Genomic DNA, 23,022 nt, shown 5'->3' with positions numbered 1-23,022 from the left:
ACAACAGTCGTTGCCATTTCTGTGCTGGGGAAGCACAAGTCGTCTTTCGGCTCCTCTCAGTAGGAAGGGGTCCTTTGGGTCACTCCCTTCCCAGGTTTCTGCTAGTGGGAAAGATGACACCTGCCAGTGGCTGAAGAGCTCAAAAGCAGCTGGTCATAGGGCTTCATGCTCATCCTCAGTCCCGGAGATTGAATCAGTGAAGTCATCCCAGTCAGGGAAACCCAAGGAGTAGTGAGAGAAATCCAAAACGAGGATTCCCAAGACCAAGGAATGTGTAGTGGCGTCCACACTACCGCTGCCTACAAGCTCTGCATCTGCAGATGAGGTGGAGATTCTGGCGTCTGCTGAGGACCTGGATCTCGCCAGACCCTAAGACACTATGGATATAGACTGCTCAGGCAATAAGTTGGTGGCAGCAGGTGTAAACTGCCTCATTGAATGTTCCATGCCTTCCCAGTCTCATGACAATGTCATCCTCCAGTGGAATTGCGGTGGTTCGGCAACTATTAAGCTTTACCTGTTTTCTCCATTGCCCTCCACGAAACCTGGTTCTTGGCAATGCGGACCCCTGCCCTCCACAGCTATAAGGGATATTTCAGGAACAGTAGCGACTATAATAAAGTGTCAAGTGGAGCTTGCGTGTATGCCCTAAACTCTGTCTGTAGTGAAACTGTGCTCCTTCAAACCCCTCTTGAAGCTGTGGCTATCAGAATAGGACGACGCAGGAAGTAACTGTCTGCAATGTATATTTCCCTCCAGATGGTGCAGTACCCCTGAATGTATTAGCTGCACTGATTGATCAACTCCCTAAACCTTTCCTACTTTTGGAAGATTTTAATGCCCATAACCCCTTGTGGGGTGGCACCATGGCTACTGGCAGAGGCAGAGATGTCAGAACATTACTGTCTCAGTTCAACCTCTGCCTCTTAAAAACTGGAGCCGCCACACATCTCAGGTGGCTCATGATAGTTACTCGGCCATTGATTTATCAATTTGCAGCCCAGGACTTCTATCCACTGGAGAGCACATGACAACCTGTGTGATAGTGACCACTTCACCATCTTCCTGTCACTGCCCCATCGTCAGGCACATGGCGGCTGCCCAGATGGGCTTCAAACAAGGCAGACTTGGAAACTTAAACATCTGCTGTCACCGTTGTATCTCCCCCACACGGTAACATTGATGTGATGGTTGAGCAGTTGACTACAAAAATCCTTTCTGTGGCAGAAAACGCGATCCCTCTCTCTTCAGGGTGCCCCAGGTGAAAGGCAGTCCCTTGGTGGTCACCGGAAGTCACTGAAGCAATTAAGGAGTGTCAGCAAGCTCTACAGTGGCATAAGCTGCACCTTTCCCTGGAGCACCTCATAGCCTTAAAACGGCTCCGTGCCCGCATTCGCCAACTTGTGAAACGACGGAAGCAGGAATGTTGGGAGAGATATGTCTTGACAATTGGGTGCCATACGTCACCCTCCTAAGTCTGGGCAAAGATCAGACGTGTCTTCAGGTACCAGGTTCCCGGTGTTAACATAAATGGCATATCTACCGATGCAAATGTGATTTCCGAGAACTTTGCTGAGCATTATGCTCAAGCCTCTCCATCAGGGAATTAGCCCCCCCCCCCCCAGCCTTTCGCACTCTCAAACAGCGGCTGAAAGGGAAAGTCCTCTCGTTCACTACATGCCACAGTGAATCCTATAGCACCCCATTTACAGAGTGGGAGCTGCTCAGTGCCCTTGCACATTGCCCCGACACTGCTCCTGGGTCAGATCGGATCCACAGTCACATGATTAAACATCTCTCATCTGACTACAAGCGACAGCTCCTCATCGTCTTCAATCAGATCTGGTGTGATGACGTCTTTCCATCGCAGTGGCGGGAGAGCACCATCATTCTGGTGCTCAAACCTGATAAAAACCTGCTTGATGTGGATAGATATCTGCCCATCAACCTCACCAAAGTTCTTTGTAAGCTGCTGGAATGCATGTTGTCAGCAGTTGGGTTGGGTCCTGGAGTCACATGGCCTACTGGCTCTATGTCAGAGTGGCTTCTGCCAGGGTCACTCTATCACTGATAATCTTGTGTCCCTAGAGTCTGCCATCCGAACAGCCTTTTCCAGACGCCATCCTATCATTGCCACATTATACGAGTGGGGTCTCAGAGGCCCGCTCCCGATTTTTATCCAAAATTTCCTGTCGCTTCGTACTTTCTATCCCCAAGTTGGTGCCTCCCATAGTTCCCCCCATATCCAGGAGTATGGGATCCTGCAGGGATCTGTGTTGAGGGTATCTCTGTTTTTAGTGGCCTTTAATGATCTAGCAGCAGCTGTAGGGCTGTCCGTGTCACCTTTTCTGTATACTGACAACTTCTGCATCTCATACTGCTCGACCAGTACTGCTGTTGCTGAGCGGCGCCTACAGGAAGCCATCCACAAGGCGCAGTTATGGGCTCTAGTCCATGTTTTCCAGTTTTCGGCCACAGTTATGTGTTGTGCACTTCTGTCAGAATCGTACCGTTCATCCGGAACCAGAACTATACCTTAATGATGATCCACTGTCTGTAGTGGAGACTTATTGATTTACAAAACTGGTTTTCGACGCCTGATTGACTTGGTTTCCTCACCTTCGTCAGCTTAAGTGGAAGTGCTGGCAGCACCTCAATGCCCTCCGCTGCCTGAGCAGCACCAACTGGGGTGCAGATCGCTCATTGCTGCTGCAGTTCTACAGAGCCCTTGTTCAATCCTGCCTTGACTATGGGAGTCTGGTTTATGGTTCAGTGGCGCCCTCAGCATTGCGTTTACTCTACCCAGAGCACCACTGTGGTGTTCGCCTAATGTCAAGAGCTTTTAGGACGAGTCCGGTGACCAGCGTCCTGGTAGAGGCTGGAGTTCCTCCGTTGCAGGTTAGGCGTGCACAACTGCTGGCCAGTTACATTGCACACATTAATAGTTCTCCTGCCATCCGAATTATGGTCTCCTTTCCCCACCCACAGCCGGTTCATATCCTGCATTGGCGGCCCAGGTCAGGGGTTCCAATTGCAGTTCATGTATGATCCCTTCTTTCCGAACTGGAGTCTTTGCCTTTACCACCTATACTTGAGGCTCCATGGTGTACACCTAGGCTGCGGTTTCACCTGGACCTTTCACATGGCTTGAGGACTCAGTTAACCCCATGGCTCTCCTCTGCCACTTCCTCTAGATTGTTGACAAGTACTGAGGCCATGCAGGAGTCTACACCGGTGGCTCGATGGCTGATGATTACGTCTGCTTCGCTTATGTCCATAGAGGACATATTGAACAGCATTCGTTGCCCGATGGCTGCAGTGTTTTCACTGCTGAGCCAGTGGCTATATTTCGTGCTCTTAGCACATCCGTTCATGCCCTGGTGAGTCGTTTCTTCTTTGTTGACTCGTTGAGCAGCCTACAAGCTATTGACAAGTGTACCCTCATCATCCTTTGGTAGTGACCATCCAGGAGTCCATCTATGCCTTGGAACGGTCCAGTCGTTCAGTGGTGTTTGTCTGGAGCCCAGGTCATGTTGGAATCCCAGGCGTCGAACCTGCTGACAAGCTGGCCAAACAGGCTACGCAGAAACCGCTTTTGGAGATTGGCTTCTGCAACTGACCGTGGTTGAAAATCTCCCAGTGTCACGATAGCATTCCAGTCTCCTCCTCCTCCTCCTCCTCCAGCTATGCAACATGCCACTAAATTTTTGCCTTATGCTGTGAAATCCCTTGCTACACAACCAGCACGCTGGAGAGGACAGGCACAATACTGGCGTAAATACTTTTTACACTTTCCAGCCAATAAACATCTGAATTTCATCTGCAAACTGCAAAGGCTCCAAGAAATCATACAAAGGCAAACGGTCTTCTCCCTCAACGACTTGGAGATCCTGTGCAACAGTGTCACTGGGTGATAGCCTCACCCGGTTGACCTCCATTTTCCCAGTGAGCAGCACCGGCCATTTTTCTGCCCTGGAATCCGCAGACTGACCAAGGAAGAAAGCCGATGCCTCAGTAAGTCTCATACAGCAGGATCCTCTAGCCTCTGCATCCTGTAGCAGTGTGTCTTTGAAGGCTAGCACTCGGCAGCTGCCAACATGATGCCCCTTCATTATATCCCTCCTCCCCTTTCCCCATCATAACTCTCTTCCAGTGGAATGGTCAGTGCGTTAGATCCAACAAGGAAGAATTATGGCTGCTCCTGGAATCGCAGGGTCCACTTGTTCTCTGCCTCTAGGAAATGCAATTGTCTTCACAACCGCTTTGACCTCTCGCATTTCTTTCTGGTCTTTTTTGACCTTCCCTCCGAGGGCAGCATTCCATCTCACGGGGGAGTCAGGCTGCTCATCTGGGATGACATTGAGTCAAACCATCTTGCTGAATACTCGGCTGCAAGCTGTTACAGTTGCCCTTTTCCATCTTCACTTCCTTTTATCTTTGTACCGTCTACATCCCTCTGTCATTCATTGTCACCATGGCAGTCTTTCTCGAGCTAATTGGGCAACTCCCACACCCCTTTTTGGTGCTCGGTGACTTTTATGCACGCCATCCCCTTTGGGGCTCTCCCAGAACCTGTCAGAGAGGTGCCCTCTTGACTGACGATCTCAATCAACTCAACCTCATTTGCCTTAACACTGGAGCACCCATGTTCTTTCCAGACTCCATGCACACGTAGTCCCATTGGACATCATGTGCAGGATTGCACGTTGTCTCAAATGATCCATTCTCTCTGAAGTGTACTCGAGTGACCTTGCCCCTTGTACTATCCATTTGCTGACTCCTGTACCACCTACTCGTAAACTCAACTGAAAGTTTTGTAAGACTGGCGGGAGGCTTTACTCCTCCCTGGCAATCTTTGACAAACATCATTTCGCTAGTTGTGATCCCAGGTAGAATACGTTACAAATGTTACCGTTAGCACCATAGAATGTTCCATTCCTCGCACTTCAACTTCACCGCACTGTGTCCCAACCTCTTGGTGGACTATCATGTCACGACACAGTTTGCGTGTGGAGACATGCTCTCCTCATTTTTAAACATCATCCTAAGACGGCAAATTGTATCAGTTATAAACAGTTGCATGCACAGTGTTGTCGCATTCTTCAGGATAGCAAAAAAGCTAGCTTTATTTCATTGACTAGTTCTTTTAACAGTTCCATTCACTCTTGTGTACCGTGGGCCAACCTCCAACGGCTCACTGGGACCAAAGTCCACTCCCCAGTTTCTGGCCTGACCGTAGCAGATTATGTCATTATGGATCTTATTCCTATCTCCAACACCTTTGGCTGCTGTTTTGCAAAGATTTCGAGCTCCACTCACTATCGCCCTGCTTTCCCCCACTGGAAATGAGTGGAAGTATCTCGGATGATACCCTTCTTGTCTGCGAATCGTGAATGCTACAATGCCACCTTTACAGTGCAGGAGCTAGATCAGCTCTCACTTACTCCTGATCTTCAGCCACAGGGACGAACGATGTTCATATTCAGATGTTGTAGAATCTTTCTCTTGTGCACAAGCACTTCCTCCTCCATATGTACAATCACATCTGGGCAGATGGCTCATTTCCCAGACGGTGGTGTGGAGCCACTGTCGTACCCATTCCTAAGCCTGGTAAGAACAAACACCTTCCTTCTAGCTACTGGCCCATTTGTCTCACCAGCTGTGCACTCTAACCACTGCATAATGTGGATTTAGGGTGCACCATTCTGCAGCAGACCATCTCATCACTTTCTCAACTGGTGTCATAGCAAAAAAGCTTGTTGGGCCTCTTTCACCAGCTCCTTTAACAGTTTTACTCCCTCTTCTGTCGTTTGGGGTGGCCTGTGCCGGCTGTCGGGCATTAAGGCCCACTCCTCGGTACCTGACCTGACCTCAGGTAATGAGGTCCTTGTTGATCCTGTGGCTGTCTCCAACGCCTTCGGCCGCTTTTTCGCGGAGGTTTCAAGCTCCGCCCATTACCACCCTGCCTTCCTTCCCAGGAAAGAGGCAGAAGAGGCTCGGCGACCTTCCTTCCACTCGCTGAATCTGGAAACTTATAATGCCCCCTTTACTATGCGGGAACTCGAACGTGTGCTTGCACTGTCCCGGTCCTCTGCTCCGGGGCCAGATGCCATTCACGTTCAGATGCTGACACACCTTTCTCTGGCGAGCAAAAGCTTCCTTCTTCGTACCTACAATTGCGTCTGGACCGAAGGTCAGGTCCCCATGCGTTGGCGTGATGCCGTCGTTGTTCCTATACCCAAACCTGGGAAGGATAGACACCTTCCTTCTAGTTACCACCCCATTTCTCTTACAAGCTGTGTCTGTAAGGTGATGGAGCGCATGGTTAACGCTCGGTTAGTCTGGATTCTTGAATCTCGACGGCTACTTACCAATGTTCAATGCGGCTTTCGTCGCCGCCGCTCCGCTGTTGACCACCTTGTGACCTTGTCGACATTCATCATGAACAACTTTTTGCGAAAGCGCCAAACGGTAGCCGTGTTCTTCGATTTGGAGAAGGCTTATGATACCTGTTGGAGAGGAGGTATCCTCCGCACTATGCACAGGTGGGGTCTATGCGGTCGCCTGCCCCTTTTTATTGATTCCTTTTTAACAGATCGAAAGTTTAGGGTACGTGTGGGTTCCGTATTGTCCGACGTCTTCCTCCAGGAGAACGGAGTGCCTCAGGGCTCCGTCTTGAGCGTAGCCCTTTTTGCCATCGCGATCAATCCAATTATGGATTGCATTCCCCCTAATGTCTCAGGCTCTCTCTTTGTCGATGACTTCGCGATCTACTGCAGTGCCCAGAGAACATGCCTCCTGGAGCGCTGTTTTCAGTGTTGTCTAGACAGCCTATACTCATGGAGTGTGGCAAATGGCTTCCGGTTCTCTGAAGAGAAGACGGTTTGTATCAACTTTTGGCGATATAAAGCATTCCTTCCGCCATCCTTACATCTCGGTCCCGTTGTTCTCCCATTCGTGGAAACAACTAAGTTTCTAGGGCTCACATTGGACAGGAAACTTTGTTGGTCTCCGCACGTCTCTTATTTGGCGGCCCGTTGTACACGTTCCCTTAATGTCCTCAGAGTTCTTAGTGGTTCATCTTGGGGAGTGGATCGCACTGTCCTGCTTCGCTTGTATCGGTCCATAGTCCGATCGAAGCTGGATTATGGGAGCTTTGTCTACTCGTCTGCTCGGCCATCCCTCTTACGCCGTCTCAACTCCATCCACCATCGGGGGTTACGTCTTGCGACTGGAGCCTTCTACACTAGTCCCGTTGAGAGTCTTTATGCTGAAGCTGCCGAATTACCATTGACCTACCGGCGCGACGTACTGCTGTGTCGGTATGCCTGCCGGCTGTTGTCAATGCCCGACCACCCCTCTTATCAGTCCTTCTTCGCCCCGTCAGTACGGGTTGTATGTGTCTGCCCTGCTGCCCCCTGGAGTCCGCTTCCGTCGCCTGCTTCAACAATTGGATTTTGCCCTCCCTACCACCTTCAGAGGGGGTGAGAGCCCGACACCACCTTGGCTCCAGGCTCTGGTTCATATTTATCTCGACCTCAGCTCGCTCCCGAAGGAGGGTACTCCGGCTGCAGTGTATTGCTCACAGTTTGTCGAACTTCGTGCGCGCCTTGCCAGTCACACCTTTATTTACAACGATGGCTCCAAAACTGACGATGGTGTCGGCTGTGCCTTTGTCGTCGGGGCCGTCACCTTTAAATACCGGCTCCTCGACCAATGTTCCAGCTTTACGGCCGAGCTTTTTGCTCTCCATCAGACCGTTCAGTATGCCCGCTGCCACCGCCATTCATCGTATGTACTCTGCTCTGATTCACTCAGTGCTCTTCAGAGCCTTGGAGCTCCCTATCCGGTCCATCCCTTGGTGCAACGGATCCAGCAGTCCCTCCATTCTTTCGCTGATGATGGCTCTCCTGTCAGCTTTCTGTGGGTTCCCGGACATGTAGGAGTGCCTGGGAATGAGGCTGCTGATGCTGCAGCCAAGGCTGCAGTCCGCCTGCCTCGGCCAGCCTCCCATTGTGTGTCCCGTCATCTGACGTTACTGGGGTTGTTTGTAAGAGGCTTGTGTTGTTGTGGTGGGATACTTGGTCATCCCTCCAAGGAAACAAGCTCCGGGCAGTAAAACCGTTCCCAACTGCTTGGACAACCTCCTCCCGACCATCTCGGCGAGAAGAGGTCCTTCTGACCAGGTTGCGGATTGGGCATTGCCGGTTTAGCCACCGCTACCTGCTCTCCGGTGACCCAGCCCCGCAGTGCCCTTGTGGTCAAGCATTAACAGTGCGCCATGTTTTATTGTCGTGTCCCCGCTTTAGTCAATCTCGTGTTGTCCTGTCCCTGCCATCTACTTTACCGGATATTTTAGCTGATGACGCTCGAGCAGCTGCTTGTGTTCTTCGTTTTATAACTTTGACTGGCTTGTCCAAAGACATCTAACTCGTTTACTTACTTTATCTGCATCTTTGTAAGGACTTTCTGGTGTCCCCCCCCCCCCCTCCCCTTGAGTTTTACTAGATTCTATGTGCTCTAACAACTGTGACTGGGCGCTAATGACCTCAGTAGTTGAGCGCCCTTAAACCCCACCAAAAAAAAATCAACCGGTGTCATGAATGGTTTTGTGAGGAAATACCAGACTGGCCATTTATTTTGGTTTGTAGAAAGCCAAGATAACCTGCTGGAGGACTGGTATCCTCCATACTCGCTACACACAGGTCTTCCGAGGCGGCCTGGCCTATTTCCTTCAGGAATTTTTAAGACAGTTTTCTAGGTACTTTTGGGTTCTCCTCATCGCACACCTTTATGCAAGAAAATGATGTGCCTCAGGTTTCCATCCTGAGCGTCGTCCACTTTGCTATCCCCATGTACCCTATTATGACCTGTCACCCGCCTCTGGCTCCCTTTTCATTCACGATTTTGCGATACATTGCAGTTCTTGCTGACTTGTCTCCTTGAGTGGCATCTTCAACAATGTCTCGATCGTCTTTATTCGTGGAGCATCAACAGTGGCTTTCCCTTTCTCCACTAACAAAACTGTTTCTATGATATTGCTCGATAGGAAACTTTCTTGGTCCTCTATACATGGTCCGTCAATGTCCTATGTATCCTGAGCAGTACTTCCTGGGGAGTGGATTAGACCACCGTGCTCCATTTTTTACTGGTATGAAGGAGAAAGTGCTTGCCCACAAGAGAAAGGTTCTATAAAATCTGAATATGAACATTTTGTCCCTGTGGCTGAAGATCATGAGGAAGCGAGAGCATGATCTAGGTCTCATACCACCATAGAAAGTTCCATTCATCGCACTTCACCTTTACCTTACAAGACAATGGGTGTTTTGTTTGTACATCTGCATGTCTCTCCATCTTACACATCTAAATACAATCCACCATTGTGGTATGTGTTTGGCCACTGGCACCTTGTCCGCTAGTACAGTTGAGAGTCTGTATGCAGAAGCTGTCAAATACCACTGTCATACTGACTTGACTTTCTCGTCAGCAATTACGCATGCCATTTGTCTGCCATGCCTGGTCACCCATCCTAGGAGTCCTTTAACTCCCAGGAGGGGGCGTGCCCCTCTTCTGTTACCTCCTAGAATTTGCTTTTGGCTATTGATTTTGGCAGCAGAACCGTACACTATGTGGCCACTTTCCCAATGGGCGTGAACCCTTGACCACATTCTCTTTGTGCGGCGGCCCTTGTTCACCTTGAACTTCATTTGCTTCCTAAGGACACTACTCCAGACTCACTGTATCGCCATAACTTTCTCAGAACTTCGCGATAGTACCTTTGTGTACACTGATGTCAGGCTTTTCAATTGTGTCATTGTCATCTGACTCTCTCACTGCCCTTTGTAGCCTCTGTGAGCTGTATACCAGCCATCCCTTAGTGCAGTGGGTCCAGGAAAGCTTTCACTTGCTCACTCTTGATGGAGCGACTGTGATGTTAGTGTGGGTCCCTGGTCACAGTGGTCTGACTGGAAACGAGGCTGCTGCAGTCCTAGTACGTCAGCCTGCTACTTCTTCCATTCCCTCCGATATTCGCTATGTTGCTGTCTGTCAGCAGATGTCACTGTGGCATCACCACTGGTCTTCCCTTCATGGGAACAATCTCCAAGGAATTAAACCTCTCTCAGCAGCTTGGCTGACTTCATCTTGGGCCATTCACCATGAGGAGGTCATTTTAGTTAGATTGCATATGGGGTGCTGTCTTTGTAGTCATCGCCATTTGTTAAGTGGTGATCCCCCACCACTTTGTGATCGTTGTCATCAACCATTGATGGTAACAGAATGCAATTATTCTGACCACTTATGTTCTAATTTATATTTGCTGTCTGAGTTATGAGCCATTTTAGCGAACAACACGTGGGCTGTCGACCACATTTTACTTTATATCCATCTGTAGCAATATGGCGAAGAACATTTAATCTTTAGTTCAGGACTTTTGTTTTTCTGCAGCGTATTTTATGGACTTTTTCTGAGAGAAAGCCCCTGGTTTTAGCTGTCTTTCCTCCAGTTGATTGGGATTAACATGTAGTTGTTCTTAGATCCTTTTTCATCTTTGTGTTGCAAGTTTCTGACGGGGCACGTATGAGCTTAATTGTTTTTGCACCCTAAAACAAAACAAAACCTGTAATGAGGGATTGTTTGGTAGACTACTCACTTGCTGCTGCTCTTAGTCCCCGTCGGTTAGTACAAACTAGATACTCTCTTACTATACCTAACTTTTAAAACCAACTTAATTTTTGTTGTTGAAATTAATGCATTGCGCATTTTTCTTATTCTCTTTTCAATTGGCCAGCTTGTGAAAACTATTGAAGACTACTCATGTGAGATATTGATTTTATTGCTTCTTTACACCTTACCAATTCTTGTGAGTTAAAACGATTATATTGCTCTAAATGTTGAGCGTTACTTGCTTTAATAGATGTTATGTGAATAATTGTTTATTTCATGTTCACTAGATCTTTTTCTTTTTAACTGTATCTATTATCTGGCATTTCCTGCTATTTTTCTATTTGTCATGTGTCGTATTGCTTTATCTCCATAAAGATTTCCTGACAGGTTTTTTTTCCACTTCCATTAATTTTATTTTGTTTAATGTCTTATTTCTGAGTGGTATTGTTTTTCCTTAAATGCTTATTTATTATCACATTACCATAGCTATGGGAGAATTATGTATAACTTTGTAATATATTTGCAGGTTGTGCACCACCACCAGGAAGTTATGATCCAAAATTTGATTCTAAAGTCAAGGGGTTTGTCATAGAGAAAAGTGAAAGATTTACTGATCTCAAACCACAAGTAGCAGGAGCTGAAAATCCCAACACTTCAATAAAAAACTGCGGTTCATCCTCACTGCCTGTGTTTCGTACTGTAAGTAGTGTCATGGAAGTGAGAATACTGGTTAAGAGCTTTTTGTGTGCAGAATTTTTTGACATTATTGTTGCTCATACCATAATACTCATGTAAAGCAAAAATCGATTTCTTTATCATAGTGTGGAGGTGATGGAATAAGTACATCATATGTACTTCTTAAGAATAACAGCTCTCTCTCTCTCATAATGTTTTTGACATTCTGTGATCTAAAAGTTAAAATGTCTACAGGCACTAATCTCTAGTTCGTGTATTTCATAAATAAATAGGTTGCGATTTGGTACATAAGGTTCTACAGTGGTGTCAGGTAAGAAAACTGTTCGTGAATGTGATATATTCAACATTTATAATGATAGTGTTGGCCTACTCTTAATTGGACTACATAGTCAGTTTGACAACATTTGATCTGACATACTAAGTCATTTTTAATATGTCTTTGTTCTGTTGAAGAGGGAGGGAAATAATTTCAGTGGTAACCATGTGCCTATATTTACAAATGAACGTGTAACATGAATGTAAATTGTCTCATTCCACATCATTATGATTAATCATGCAAATGAGCCACAGAACATGAAATGAACTAATAAGCGGAGGGAGAGGAAGCCTGTATTCACTGACAGTCATAAATGACAATTTAACAGGTAAATTGTTCTAACCCTATAGTGTGAGTACACTTAATCAAAGTGTGATAAAAGTGCCTCAATGGCTGGCCTAGAGAGATTTCCTTACAACCTGGACAGACGGCATAATAAGCGATGTGTCGTGTGCACAAAAGCCCAGTATGAGCCTGGTGTTACGTTTACTTACGTATTGTATGTCCACCTACAAGACTGTATATTGACGTGTTCTACATTTGAGACTTTGTACTGTTTCATACTTCGTTCAGTGTTATTGTGAATCTCTTCATGTGGAAGCAGAATAAAACTTGTATTTGTACTTCTGATATTGTATCTGTAAAATGATACAAAATACTTGATGACAAGTGTGTTATTCTCCTCATGTACCATTTCTTGGTTCAATATACAGTCAGCAGGTCAGTGGAAAAAATTCTTCAATCTCTTGTTTAACAACAATGAGCTCTCTCCGACCAGCAGTAGGCTGTCTCTATGGCACTAGACACTTTGTCAGCCTCATCAGTATGCCAGGTTCCACCATCATTGACACAACCCTCACCATTTCCTCTATATGATTATTCTGCGGAAGGTTGGGATTCATATGAAAAACACAATCGGCAACATTTTCAAGCTTTTTCAATCACTGACACCAACTTGGGTAAGATTTTTATTTTTGTCAGGGGTTTCTCCTCGTGTTTATCACCTTCTGTGTCAGCTAGCTCCTCTTCAGGAACCTGCCAGTCTCTCTTTTGATGAAATGTGTTGGTTGTTCTCCAATTTTCATTGCAAATGTACAAAAGTTATTGCTGCTTGTGGTGAGTTGTACCGTTGTTAAAAATGGCTGCAACAGCCGTACAGAGCTTTGGCAGCGAAACTTCATGAACTTAGCTGTTGTTCCTACTTTGTTATGAGACCCACTGGGACACATGCTGATTCTAGGGTTCATGATGATATAATACACCTAGCCCCAGATAGGGAAATTTGTGAACATGCTTTTCAATATGCAAATCACCAAATATTCAGCAACCAGTCGCAAAATCATGTTTTATTTATTCATTTTTGCAAATCAGGGCACATATTGGTTGAAAGCACCAATGATGGCTGTTAATCAGTTGAAATCGATTGCAAAAGTGAATAAATAAAACATGATTTTGTGACTGGTTGCTGCATATTTGGTAATTTTATGGTTTATGGTCGCTGCACGACTTGGGAACCACATGGAGCCCACCATTCACAATGTGAAAATCCCTCTCTCACAGATGTTCTGAACATTGATAAGCCTTTTGAAGTATCTAGGACAACAGGAAATCAAGTAGAAGTGTGGTGTAAAGTAGTCACTGTTGCTTCTCCTCCTTCTTGACCATTATCGGTAAGCTCATGGTGGGTAACACGATGTTGCGGCTATGTTAGTGCGGCCTTTTGTTTTGTTCAATATGAGTGGACCGCATGCCCAAAGTGTTGGGCAGTGAATAACCATTATTTAAAAAAAAAAAAGGACAATGCTGTGTCTGTGTGCAAAGCTCGGTCATCCTTCACCAGACGTGAATGTGGATGTGATCAATGTCTCCCAAGTGATGGTAACCCCAAACTAACCCTACATTGAAGTACATGTTATGGACAAGATGTCAAAAATGCTAGTGGACAAGATGGCAGCAGTTACTTTGTTAAAGTCTCAAACCTATGTGAATCTGGGCTTACTGGTTTTGTACCTGTTGCTCGTTAGTTGATGAGTTACAATAAACATTAAATACTAATATTGTGACAGTTTCCTACTTCCATAATGTACAAAACAGTGGTTCAACTTTTTACCTTTCTCGCAGTGCATGATTCAGACACTGAAAATTTATTTGAGAACAAAAATTATGAAGGTGCCTAACCTTCATTAATTTTTGGTTTCTCTACTGATGACAAAATGCATCTGGTATTTAATTAATTTTATACCAACAACTGGACATGGTCAGCTCAGAATATTCCTCCCTAATTTTGGAAGCTTTTGGGGGTGCTACTGATTTTGAGGCTCACATCACCATGCAACCGACGGCACAGCCCCATTTTTTTCATGCCTGCCCAGGCCCAGTGGCTTTATGGGAGTAAGTCATGTTGGAACTAGATCGACTTGCATCTTAGGGTCCTATCATGCCTGTCCTGTTGAGTGAATGGTCTAGTCCACTGATAATTGTCAAAAAATCTGAAGGCAACCTTCGGCTCTCTGGTGATTTTAAAGTGTTTGTAAATTCACAGTCTGTTGTCGATATCTCTTACCCCGTCCAGATGAACTCTTAACACGGCTTTCTGGGGTCAACATTTTTCCAAAATAACTTGTCAGAAGTCTGCTTAAGACTGCGTCTAGGTGGTAATTCCAAATGTGACCTCATAGTGAGCACTCCCATTGGGTTATATTAATACCAGCACCTGCTTTTTAGTGTGGTTAGCACCTGTGCAATGTATTAAACGACTTTTGGAGCAACTCACATGTGCGGGGATGCATTAACTACCTGGGTGGATACAGTGATATCAGGTTCCTCAGTAGATGAACATTTGTAGAACCGTAGTGCCTTGTTCATGGTGCTATAGGCTGCTGGTTTGAAATGTAACTTGGACAAATCACATTTTTATTTTTTTTAGCTGTCTGTGTAGCTCGGTTTTGGAGTCTCACATGTTGACATCAAGCATGTTGAGGCTTTGTCATGTCCTAGCAGTGTCAAGAGTTGCAAGCCTTCCTTGGAAAGATTGCATACTACCATAAATTTCCTCCTGGTATATCCTCATTGGCCTACCCACTTAATGCTCTCTTACATAAAGATGTTCCTTTTCACTGGTAGCCCACCTGTGAGTGTACCCTTGCCCTATTAAGATCACGGGTGCTGATAACCGCGCAGTTGAGTGCCCCACAAACCAAACATCATCAAGATCAAAATTACACTCGGCACTTTGCTTGATTATCTTCCAACCAGGCCGACATCTTTGTTTGGCCTCACACTTCTCCCAGTATGACCTTGAGGCCATTCTTGCACACAAATATGCGGACAGTTCCGAACACCCTATTGCGCTTGATTCCAAAACTCTGAATCAGGCGTACCATCGCTACTTGCAGATAGAAAAAGAAGCCCTTGCTGTTGTGTGTGTGCGTGCTCAAAAAATTTCACTTTTCCCTGTATGGTTCTAAGTCTGATCATAAACCTCTGGTTACTCTTTCCAATCCTTCAGCATCTTTATTGGACAAAGCAGCCCATCACGTGCAATACTGGATTCTGTTTTTGTCATGCTATAACTATTGGATTCATTTCCGACCCACAGCACTAGAAGCTGATACAGCTGCTCTTCCTGAATTGCTGATAGGCCCTGATCTAGCATTTGGTCAGGAGAAACTGTTGTTTCCATTTAGATGTCAAAGCCCAAAACACTGTGGATCTGTGGATGCTTTTCTACATCTACATCTACATTTATACTCCGCAAGCCACCCAATGGTGTGTGGCGGAGGGCACTTTACGTGCCACTGTCATTACCTCCCTTTCCTGTTCCGGTCGCATATGGTTCGCGGGAAGAACAACTGCCAGAAAGCCTCCGTGCATGCTCGAATCTCTCTAATTTTACATTCGTGATCTCCTCAGGAGGTATAAGTAGGGGGAAGCAATATATTCGATACCTCATCCAGAAATGCATCCTCTAGAAACCTGGACAGCAAGCTACACCGCGATGCAGGGTGCCTCTCTTGCAGAGTTTGTCACTTGAGTTTGCTAAACATCTTCGTAATGCTATCACGCTTACCAAATAACCCTGTTACAAAACGCGCCGCTCTTCCCTGGATCTTCTCTATCTCCTCTGTCAACCCGACCCGGTGCGGATCCCACACTGATGAGCAATACTCAAGTATAGGTCAAACGAGTGTTTTGTAAGCCACCTCCTTTGTTGATGGACTACATTTTCTAAGGACTATCCCAATGAATCTCAACCTGGTACCCGCCTTACCAACAATTAATTTTGTATGATCATTCCACTTCAAATCATTCCGTACGCATACTCCCAGATATTTTACAGTAGTAACTGCTACCAGTGTTTGTTCCGCTATCATATAATCATACAATAAAGGATCCTTCTTTCTATGTATTCGCAATACATTACATTTGTCTATGTTAAGGGTCAGTTGCCACTCTGTGCACCAAGTGCCTATGTGCTGCAGATCTTCTTGCATTTCGCTGCAATTTTCTAATGCTTCAACTTCTCTGTATACTACAGCATCATCTGCAAAAAGCCGCATGGAACTTCCGACACTATCTACTAGATCATTTATACATATTGTGAAAAGCAATGGTCCCATAACCAGTTGTCAGATTTCGGTGGCTGTCGTGTCCGACCCCATCTTACGTCATCTTGTTCGGTTTGTCCACAATGGCTGGCTTGGGCCGAGCCTCAGACCATTTGCTATATTATTTTGCTCTCCATCACCACCTCTCAGTTCTTACTTATGTGTTACTGATGGCTCATGAAGAGTTGGCATCCAGGGTTATGATCCCATGCGCATTGTGCATTCTCCACCCAGACCATTGGGGTGTTTCTCTTACAAAATTCCTGGCCAGTCACCGCATGTTTAGGCCCACTAATGACAATGAGATCACACTTCAGTGACAGCTGCCTGCAGTACACCACCCATCAAGTGGCACACAGGCCTCCCGTCCTCCGTGGCCCCAACCCCTAGTGGCCCACGGAGCATATCAGTGTTGATTTTACAGGTCTATTTCTTAACTCCTTTGGATTGTAGTGGGTGACACTTTCTCAATTTCCTTGTGAGGTTCTTTCCCTATTCACATCCAAGATGGCTACAGTCATGGCCCTCTCAAAGAGACAGACAATGGTGCACAGTTGGTTTCTCAAGACTGTGAAGAGTTTCGTACAAAGAGTGGTGTCTGGCATGTTACTACCCCTCCCTTCCATCACCAGTCTAATGGAGAGGTGCAATGGCTGGTCTGCACATTCAGAACCCAGGTGAAACAATATATCACTTGGTCTTCTGCCAAGGAAGCCCTTGATACATTCTCGAGTTCATGTAGGTTCACTCCTGTCGGTGACTGTAGCCCGACGAAGCCACTTCGTGGCTGCCAGCCCTGTACGCTGCTTGATCTGCTCTGGCTGACACCATTGTCCACCAACACCCAACTCTCAGTGATTTCATTCAGGCTCTACTGTCTGGACATGTGGGTTTGGCTGGTGACCTAAGTGGACACCAGTGGTCGTCAATCACTGCCGATGCTCCTTGTTGATGTGTGTGTGGCCAAAAAGGGTTTGAAGGTTTTGTCCTTCAAAGTCATATGCAGTACTTTTCTGAGTTGCTAATTAAAGGTTCCTATTAACAACTCGATCCCAACGTTTCTCTCGGTGCAATGGTGAAGTGATGAGATGTTTAATACAGCTTCTGTAATAGAAAGATACAAACTGAGTTAATGTAAATTGTGTATTTTCTAAATCAAGGGATTTAGGGACCAGTTTGGTGGGAATAATGATTCTCAGAACTTTGATGATTGCTGCAATTGTGGCGAACACCATTGAGGAGTCACATGTAGTAAACTGGTAAAGGTGTCCACCGTAAAGAGTGATATGTGTGGACACCCTCCCATGGATGCTGTGAGAACAGCTGTAGTGAGTAGTGGTGTTGTGCCAAAGACTGGTTACATCCACAGATTAAGCCTGCACAATCTAATTGTCTTCTCAGTTTTTACATGGATGCCAGACTGATATGCATAATATTAAAGTTCTTCAGTTGTACCATCCTGCAGTGTGACAAATGTAGTGCAGTGCATTGAAGTGATGACAGAATTAGTTATTTGTGTATTCCATGGATCAAAAGTGTAAGAAATATCTTGCTCTGATGTTAAATGAGTCTGTTTACACTTGCAGTACTGTTCCTCTGTACAAAATAGAGCAACATACTGACCATTTACTAGCGTGTAAGTAATTTATTCTCTGTTCAATTCTTCAGGTCACAATGTAAATGGTCAAAGATTTTTATGGCAGAATACCTCACTTCTTTCTCTGCCACATTACAACTGAGTGGTAGATGGTGTAAATAATTTGTTTCTCCAGTATTATATCTGTTACCGTTAGTGCTTTTGAAGTGACAAACTTCATACAGGAGTAAATTTACTGTGAGGTTGTTGTCACATTGCCAAACTATTGAAAGGACAGTTCTGTACATCACAGATTTTCCTTGCCGCATTCTTCTGTGCAGATTGCTACAGCAGTTAAGTATTATCACAGATGGTTATGCTGTAAAACTTTTTTTTATGTCATCACTCTTCTGACTGGTTTGATGCAGCTGCCACAATTTCCTCTAGAGTACTAACCTCTTCATCTTGGAGTAACACTTGCACCCTATGTCCTCTACAGTTTTCACCCTCCATAGCTCCTGCTAGTACCACGGAGATTATTCCATGAAGTTTGAAGACATGTCCTATCATTCTTTCCCTTCTCCCTGTGTTTCCTGCATGTTACTTTCTTCCCTGATTCTTCAGAGAAGCTCCTCATTCCCTACCTTATCAGTCCACCTAAGTTTCAACATTATTCTGTAGCTCCACATTTCAAATTCTGAGATTCTCTTCTGTTCTGGTAAAACAGTAGTGAATGATCTGAAGTCTGCTGCTATTGGTGATGTGTGAGTTACAGAGCTTAAACGTTTAAGAGCATTTGCACCATGTGACTTGCAGTTCATATCAGTATAAACATATGAGAATTTAGAGCATTCTGTTTAATTTATGATTCTTCCTTGTGCATTATTTCTAAAGGTGTGGCTGGACCATGTGTAGTTAATGGCATGTATTGCGTTTCATTTCTTTTAATGGAAATCAATTTGCATATAACCCATTATTAATTTCAAGAAAAGTTTAAGTATTATAGTTCATCCATTAGGCTTATTACAGTACTTGCACTGTCATAAAGGAAAACTACTTCTTCTTGTAAGCACAACACAGATAATTAGATAAAAACAACCAAAAGAGTGAGGCCGTATTGACCACTGTGATACACTTTGTGTTTTACTCTTATTCTGAAGACTGTTGTTTTGTATCCATTCCCTAGATTATTTAATGCAGCACTCTGCATTCTAACAGTGGTATCCCTGAAAGCAAAATATTTTAGCTTCTGTAGGGGAATACTATGAACAACATAATGAAATGTTTTTGACAAGTAACAGAAAATACCGATTTGCAACAGATTCTCATTTAAATTTTGTATAATCTGATTTTTGAACTAAAAAAATAGTATGTTATGTGGAGAGCTCCTTACAAAATCCCAAATTGAAACTAATTAATTTATATTGGGATGAATATTTTAGCATTATTGTTTACATAATTGTTCCTAATACTTTAAAGGAGCTGCTCATCAGTGAGACTGGGCGGAAATTAGTAATCTGTATGACTAACTTTCTTGTAAAGCAGTCTGACAATAACACATTTCAGCCAGTATCAAAATGTCAGGTTTGTCAGGAAAGTAATGTGTCACAATTTATCTCTCTCTCTCTCTCTCTCTCTCTCTCTCTCTCTCTCTCTCCATTCCTCCCTTCTCCCCGATCGAATAGGTTAACTGGAAATTCTTCGAAGTATGAACCTTCTCACAGTAAATTTTTTCCAGTTTGATTTCCATGCCTCATAAGTTTTCTGGAACTTCAGTCCTGTTCATGGAAGCCATCTTAGTAGCTTGCATGTTGTCCACCAACTGAAGATGCTTTCCTTTGAGGTCCCTATTCAGCCAAGGAAGCAAGAAAGGTCCACCGGGGTCAGGACGGGACTATAGGGTGGCTGCAACACCATTATTATATCGATCTGGGTCAGGTAGGCCATAGCAACAAAGGAAATCCCCCCAGGGGGTCCACAACTCTTTTGTGGACACGTGCGTAGCGAGCACGGGACCCCGAGCTAATGTGGCCCTCCTTCCTTTCCGGGCTGCATACCTTCCCTTTCCGCATCCTTCCCCATCCCCCATCTTCGCCCCCCCCCTCACCTCTGGCTCTTTCCTTCCTTTTCTCCCCCTCTGGGGGAATGGTTTGTGCCTACGTCCGGAGACGGACGCTTGTAAATGTACCACATTCTTCGCCTTCCTTACTTGTATGTCTTCATCCTTCCTTTGTCCTTCTCTTTTCCTTACCTCTTCTCTTTACCTTTTTCTCCGCTGCGGCGTTTGAGACCTCTTCTTTCCTTTCCCTTTCTCTTTCTTCCTCCCTGTGCGTGTCTGAAGGCCGACCCACGCACTTCGATGCGTAGCCGGTGACGGGGTAACGCGTAATTCCCCGCCCCGGGTAGACAGGTAGGACACGTACGTACCCCCTGGTAACGGCCAGGCCCAGGGAGGGGTGATTACCCGAGCTGATACCTTCCGAAAGTGCCGATTGGTCCCTCCGACCGTTTGTCGGGAGGTGTGACCTGAGGTGTGAACAATCACCTAAGGCGGGAGTGCCCTCAGAGAGGGCCCCCACAAGGGAGGAGCGCGCCATCGGAGACGCCGGTAATCATGGGGGATTCTTCCGCAATGGTTTCCTCACCTTCCACTATGTCTGCTCACAAACGTAAGTTCACTGAGTCTCAACCACAGTCAGTTCTTCCATCGTTGCCACAGTTCCTTGTTGTTTCTCGGTCTGATGAAGGTCACGACTTCTCCACGGTCAACCCTTTCATTATTCAGAAAGGTGTCGACGCAATTGCAGGTCCTGTAAAGTCTTGTTCCAGATTACGGAATGGCACCCTGTTGCTAGAAACACACAGTGCCCTCCAGGCACAAAAATTGCTGCGTACCTCACTACTACACACTTTCCCTGTCCGGGTGGAACCGCACCGTACCTTAAATTCCTCGCGTGGAGTCGTTTGTACACGCTCCCTCGATGGACTGTCTGACGAAGAAATTCAGCACTACCTGTCAGACCAGGGCGTAACGGCTGTTCATAGGGTTATGAAAAGGGTTGACACGAAGATCATTCCAACCCGCACTGTGTTTTTGACATTTGACAAAGTGCAACTCCCATCGAAAATCAAAGCAGGCTATGAGATAATTTCCGTTCGTCCTTACGTCCCAAACCCTACGCGTTGCTATCGGTGCCAGCGCTTCAATCACACCAGCCAGTCCTGTTCTAATCCGGCCAAATGTGTTACGTGTGGCAGGGATGCCCATGAGGGTGCTTGTCCACCTCCATCCCCTCGCTGCATCAACTGTATGGGTGACCACGCTGCATCCTCTAGAGATTGTCAAGTTTTTAAGGACGAAAAGCTCATCCAGGAAATACGAGTGAAGGAAAAGGTGTCGACCTTTGCTGCTCGAAAGTTGTTCGCCAGTCGACAGCCCACCGTGCCTCAGAAAGGAAACTACAGCACTGTCCTTGCTTCTCCTCGGCCAACAAAGGAGGCGGCCACGCAAACTTGCGACCTCACCTTTAGTGCCACGGTCGTCCGATCGGCCAGCGCAAAGATCGCCCGTTCAACTTCACCACTTTCGCCTGCCCACTCTATGGCTCACTCTTCGTCGGGTTCTGCTAAATCTCGAGCCCAAAAGTCCGACACCAAGTCTTCGAAGAAAGAGCATACTCGTGAAGAGTTTTTACGTACGGCAACTTCCCAACCATCGGTTCCTCCTTCCTCTAAACATCATACTTCCAAGAAGGCTACAAAGAAACCCAGTTCCTCTCCTTCTCCGCCAAGGCGTGTCTCATCTACAGCACCACCTGGCGGAAGTCGCCCTCTGCCATCTTCTGTGTCGCCGAGGCGCACTGCTGGTGGCCGGTCAACCGGCCGATCGCTGGTGGCAGGAGCTGCTCCTGCCCAACCTATGGATCAGGATCTTCTGCCTTCGGCTGAATGCCATTCCATGCTGTCGGTCGCAAGCTCTGAGCAGTCGTTGAGTTGACAGCACCCTTGGTCACATTCCTCCATTTTCTGTTCACCCTATGTCCATTATCCACTGGAATATCTGCGGCATTCGAGCCAATCGGGATGAATTGTCGATCCTCTTACGCTCCTACTCGCCGGTCATCTTCTGTCTTCAGGAAACAAAGCTGCGTCCTAATGACCGCTTTGTTCTCCCTCATTTTCAGTCCGTCCGATATGACCTCCCCTCTGTGGAAGGCACTCCAGCCCATGGAGGACTCATGATTCTTCTCCATGATACTCTCCATTATCATCCAATCCCCTTAGACAGTTCCTTCCAAGCTGTCGCCGTCCGTCTTTCCCTTTCTGGATACACGTTCTCTCTTTGTACTGTATACATTCCATTGTCCACACCAATGGCACGAGCTGATCTCCTTCATCTTCTTGGTCAGCTTCCACCCCCCTATTTGCTGGTTGGGGACTTCAATGCCCACCACCCGCTTTGGGGATCTCTACATCCTTGTCCACGTGGCTCCCTATTGCTAGACGTCTTCCACCAAGCGGATCTAGTTTGCCTCAACACTGGGGTCCCCACGTTTTTGTCTGCCTCCACGACAAATTTCTCTCATTTGGACCTTGCGATCGGTACTGTTCCGCTAGCTCGGCGCTTCGAATGGTTCGCACTTGATGATACACACTCGAGTGACCACTTTCCATGTGTCCTTAGGCTGCAGCCTCAACTGCCATATATGCGCCCGCGACGCTGGAAGTTTGCCCAAGCCGATTGGACACTTTTTTCGTCTCTAGCGACATTCGATGACCGTCGCTTTCCCAGCGTCGACGATGAGGTCACACATATTACCGACGTTATTCTTACAGCTGCGGAAAGTTCAATACCACGCACCTCCGAATTGCCCCGGCGCCCCCCAGTTCCTTGGTGGAACGAGGCATGCCGTGACGCAATCCGTGAGCGGCGACGTGCTCTTCGCATTTTCCGTCACCATCCTACTTTGGCAAACTGTATCCGCTATAAGCAACTCCGTGCGCGATGCCGTCGCGTCATCCGCGATAGCAAGAAGGCAAGCTGGCAATTCTTTATTAGCTCATTTAACACCTTCACTCCCTCCTCGGAAGTTTGGAGTCGGCTTCGACGGTTCTCAGGCGCGCCTAGTTTCTCCCCGGTCTCTGGGCTCACTGTCGCGCAT

At 46.3% G+C, this 23,022-nt stretch overlaps 1 protein-coding gene across 1 annotated transcript in view; it reads left to right on the top strand.

Moving 5' to 3' along the window:
* The window catches only part of LOC126252942 (hyaluronan mediated motility receptor-like), a 181,905-nt gene that overhangs the window by 63,288 nt on the left and 95,595 nt on the right, over positions 1-23,022 (top strand). The window contains exon 2 of the mRNA XM_049953951.1: positions 11,192-11,364. Coding sequence (XP_049809908.1) covers positions 11,192-11,364 — 173 coding nt within the window. The remainder of the gene's footprint in view (positions 1-11,191; positions 11,365-23,022) is intronic.

The sequence above is a fragment of the Schistocerca nitens genome, chromosome 4 (genome assembly GCF_023898315.1).
Source record: "Schistocerca nitens isolate TAMUIC-IGC-003100 chromosome 4, iqSchNite1.1, whole genome shotgun sequence".
Lineage (NCBI taxonomy): Eukaryota > Metazoa > Arthropoda > Insecta > Orthoptera > Acrididae > Schistocerca > Schistocerca nitens.
The sequence above is the reverse complement of the archived record's forward strand: the minus strand, read 5'-3'. Positions and strand labels throughout refer to the sequence as shown.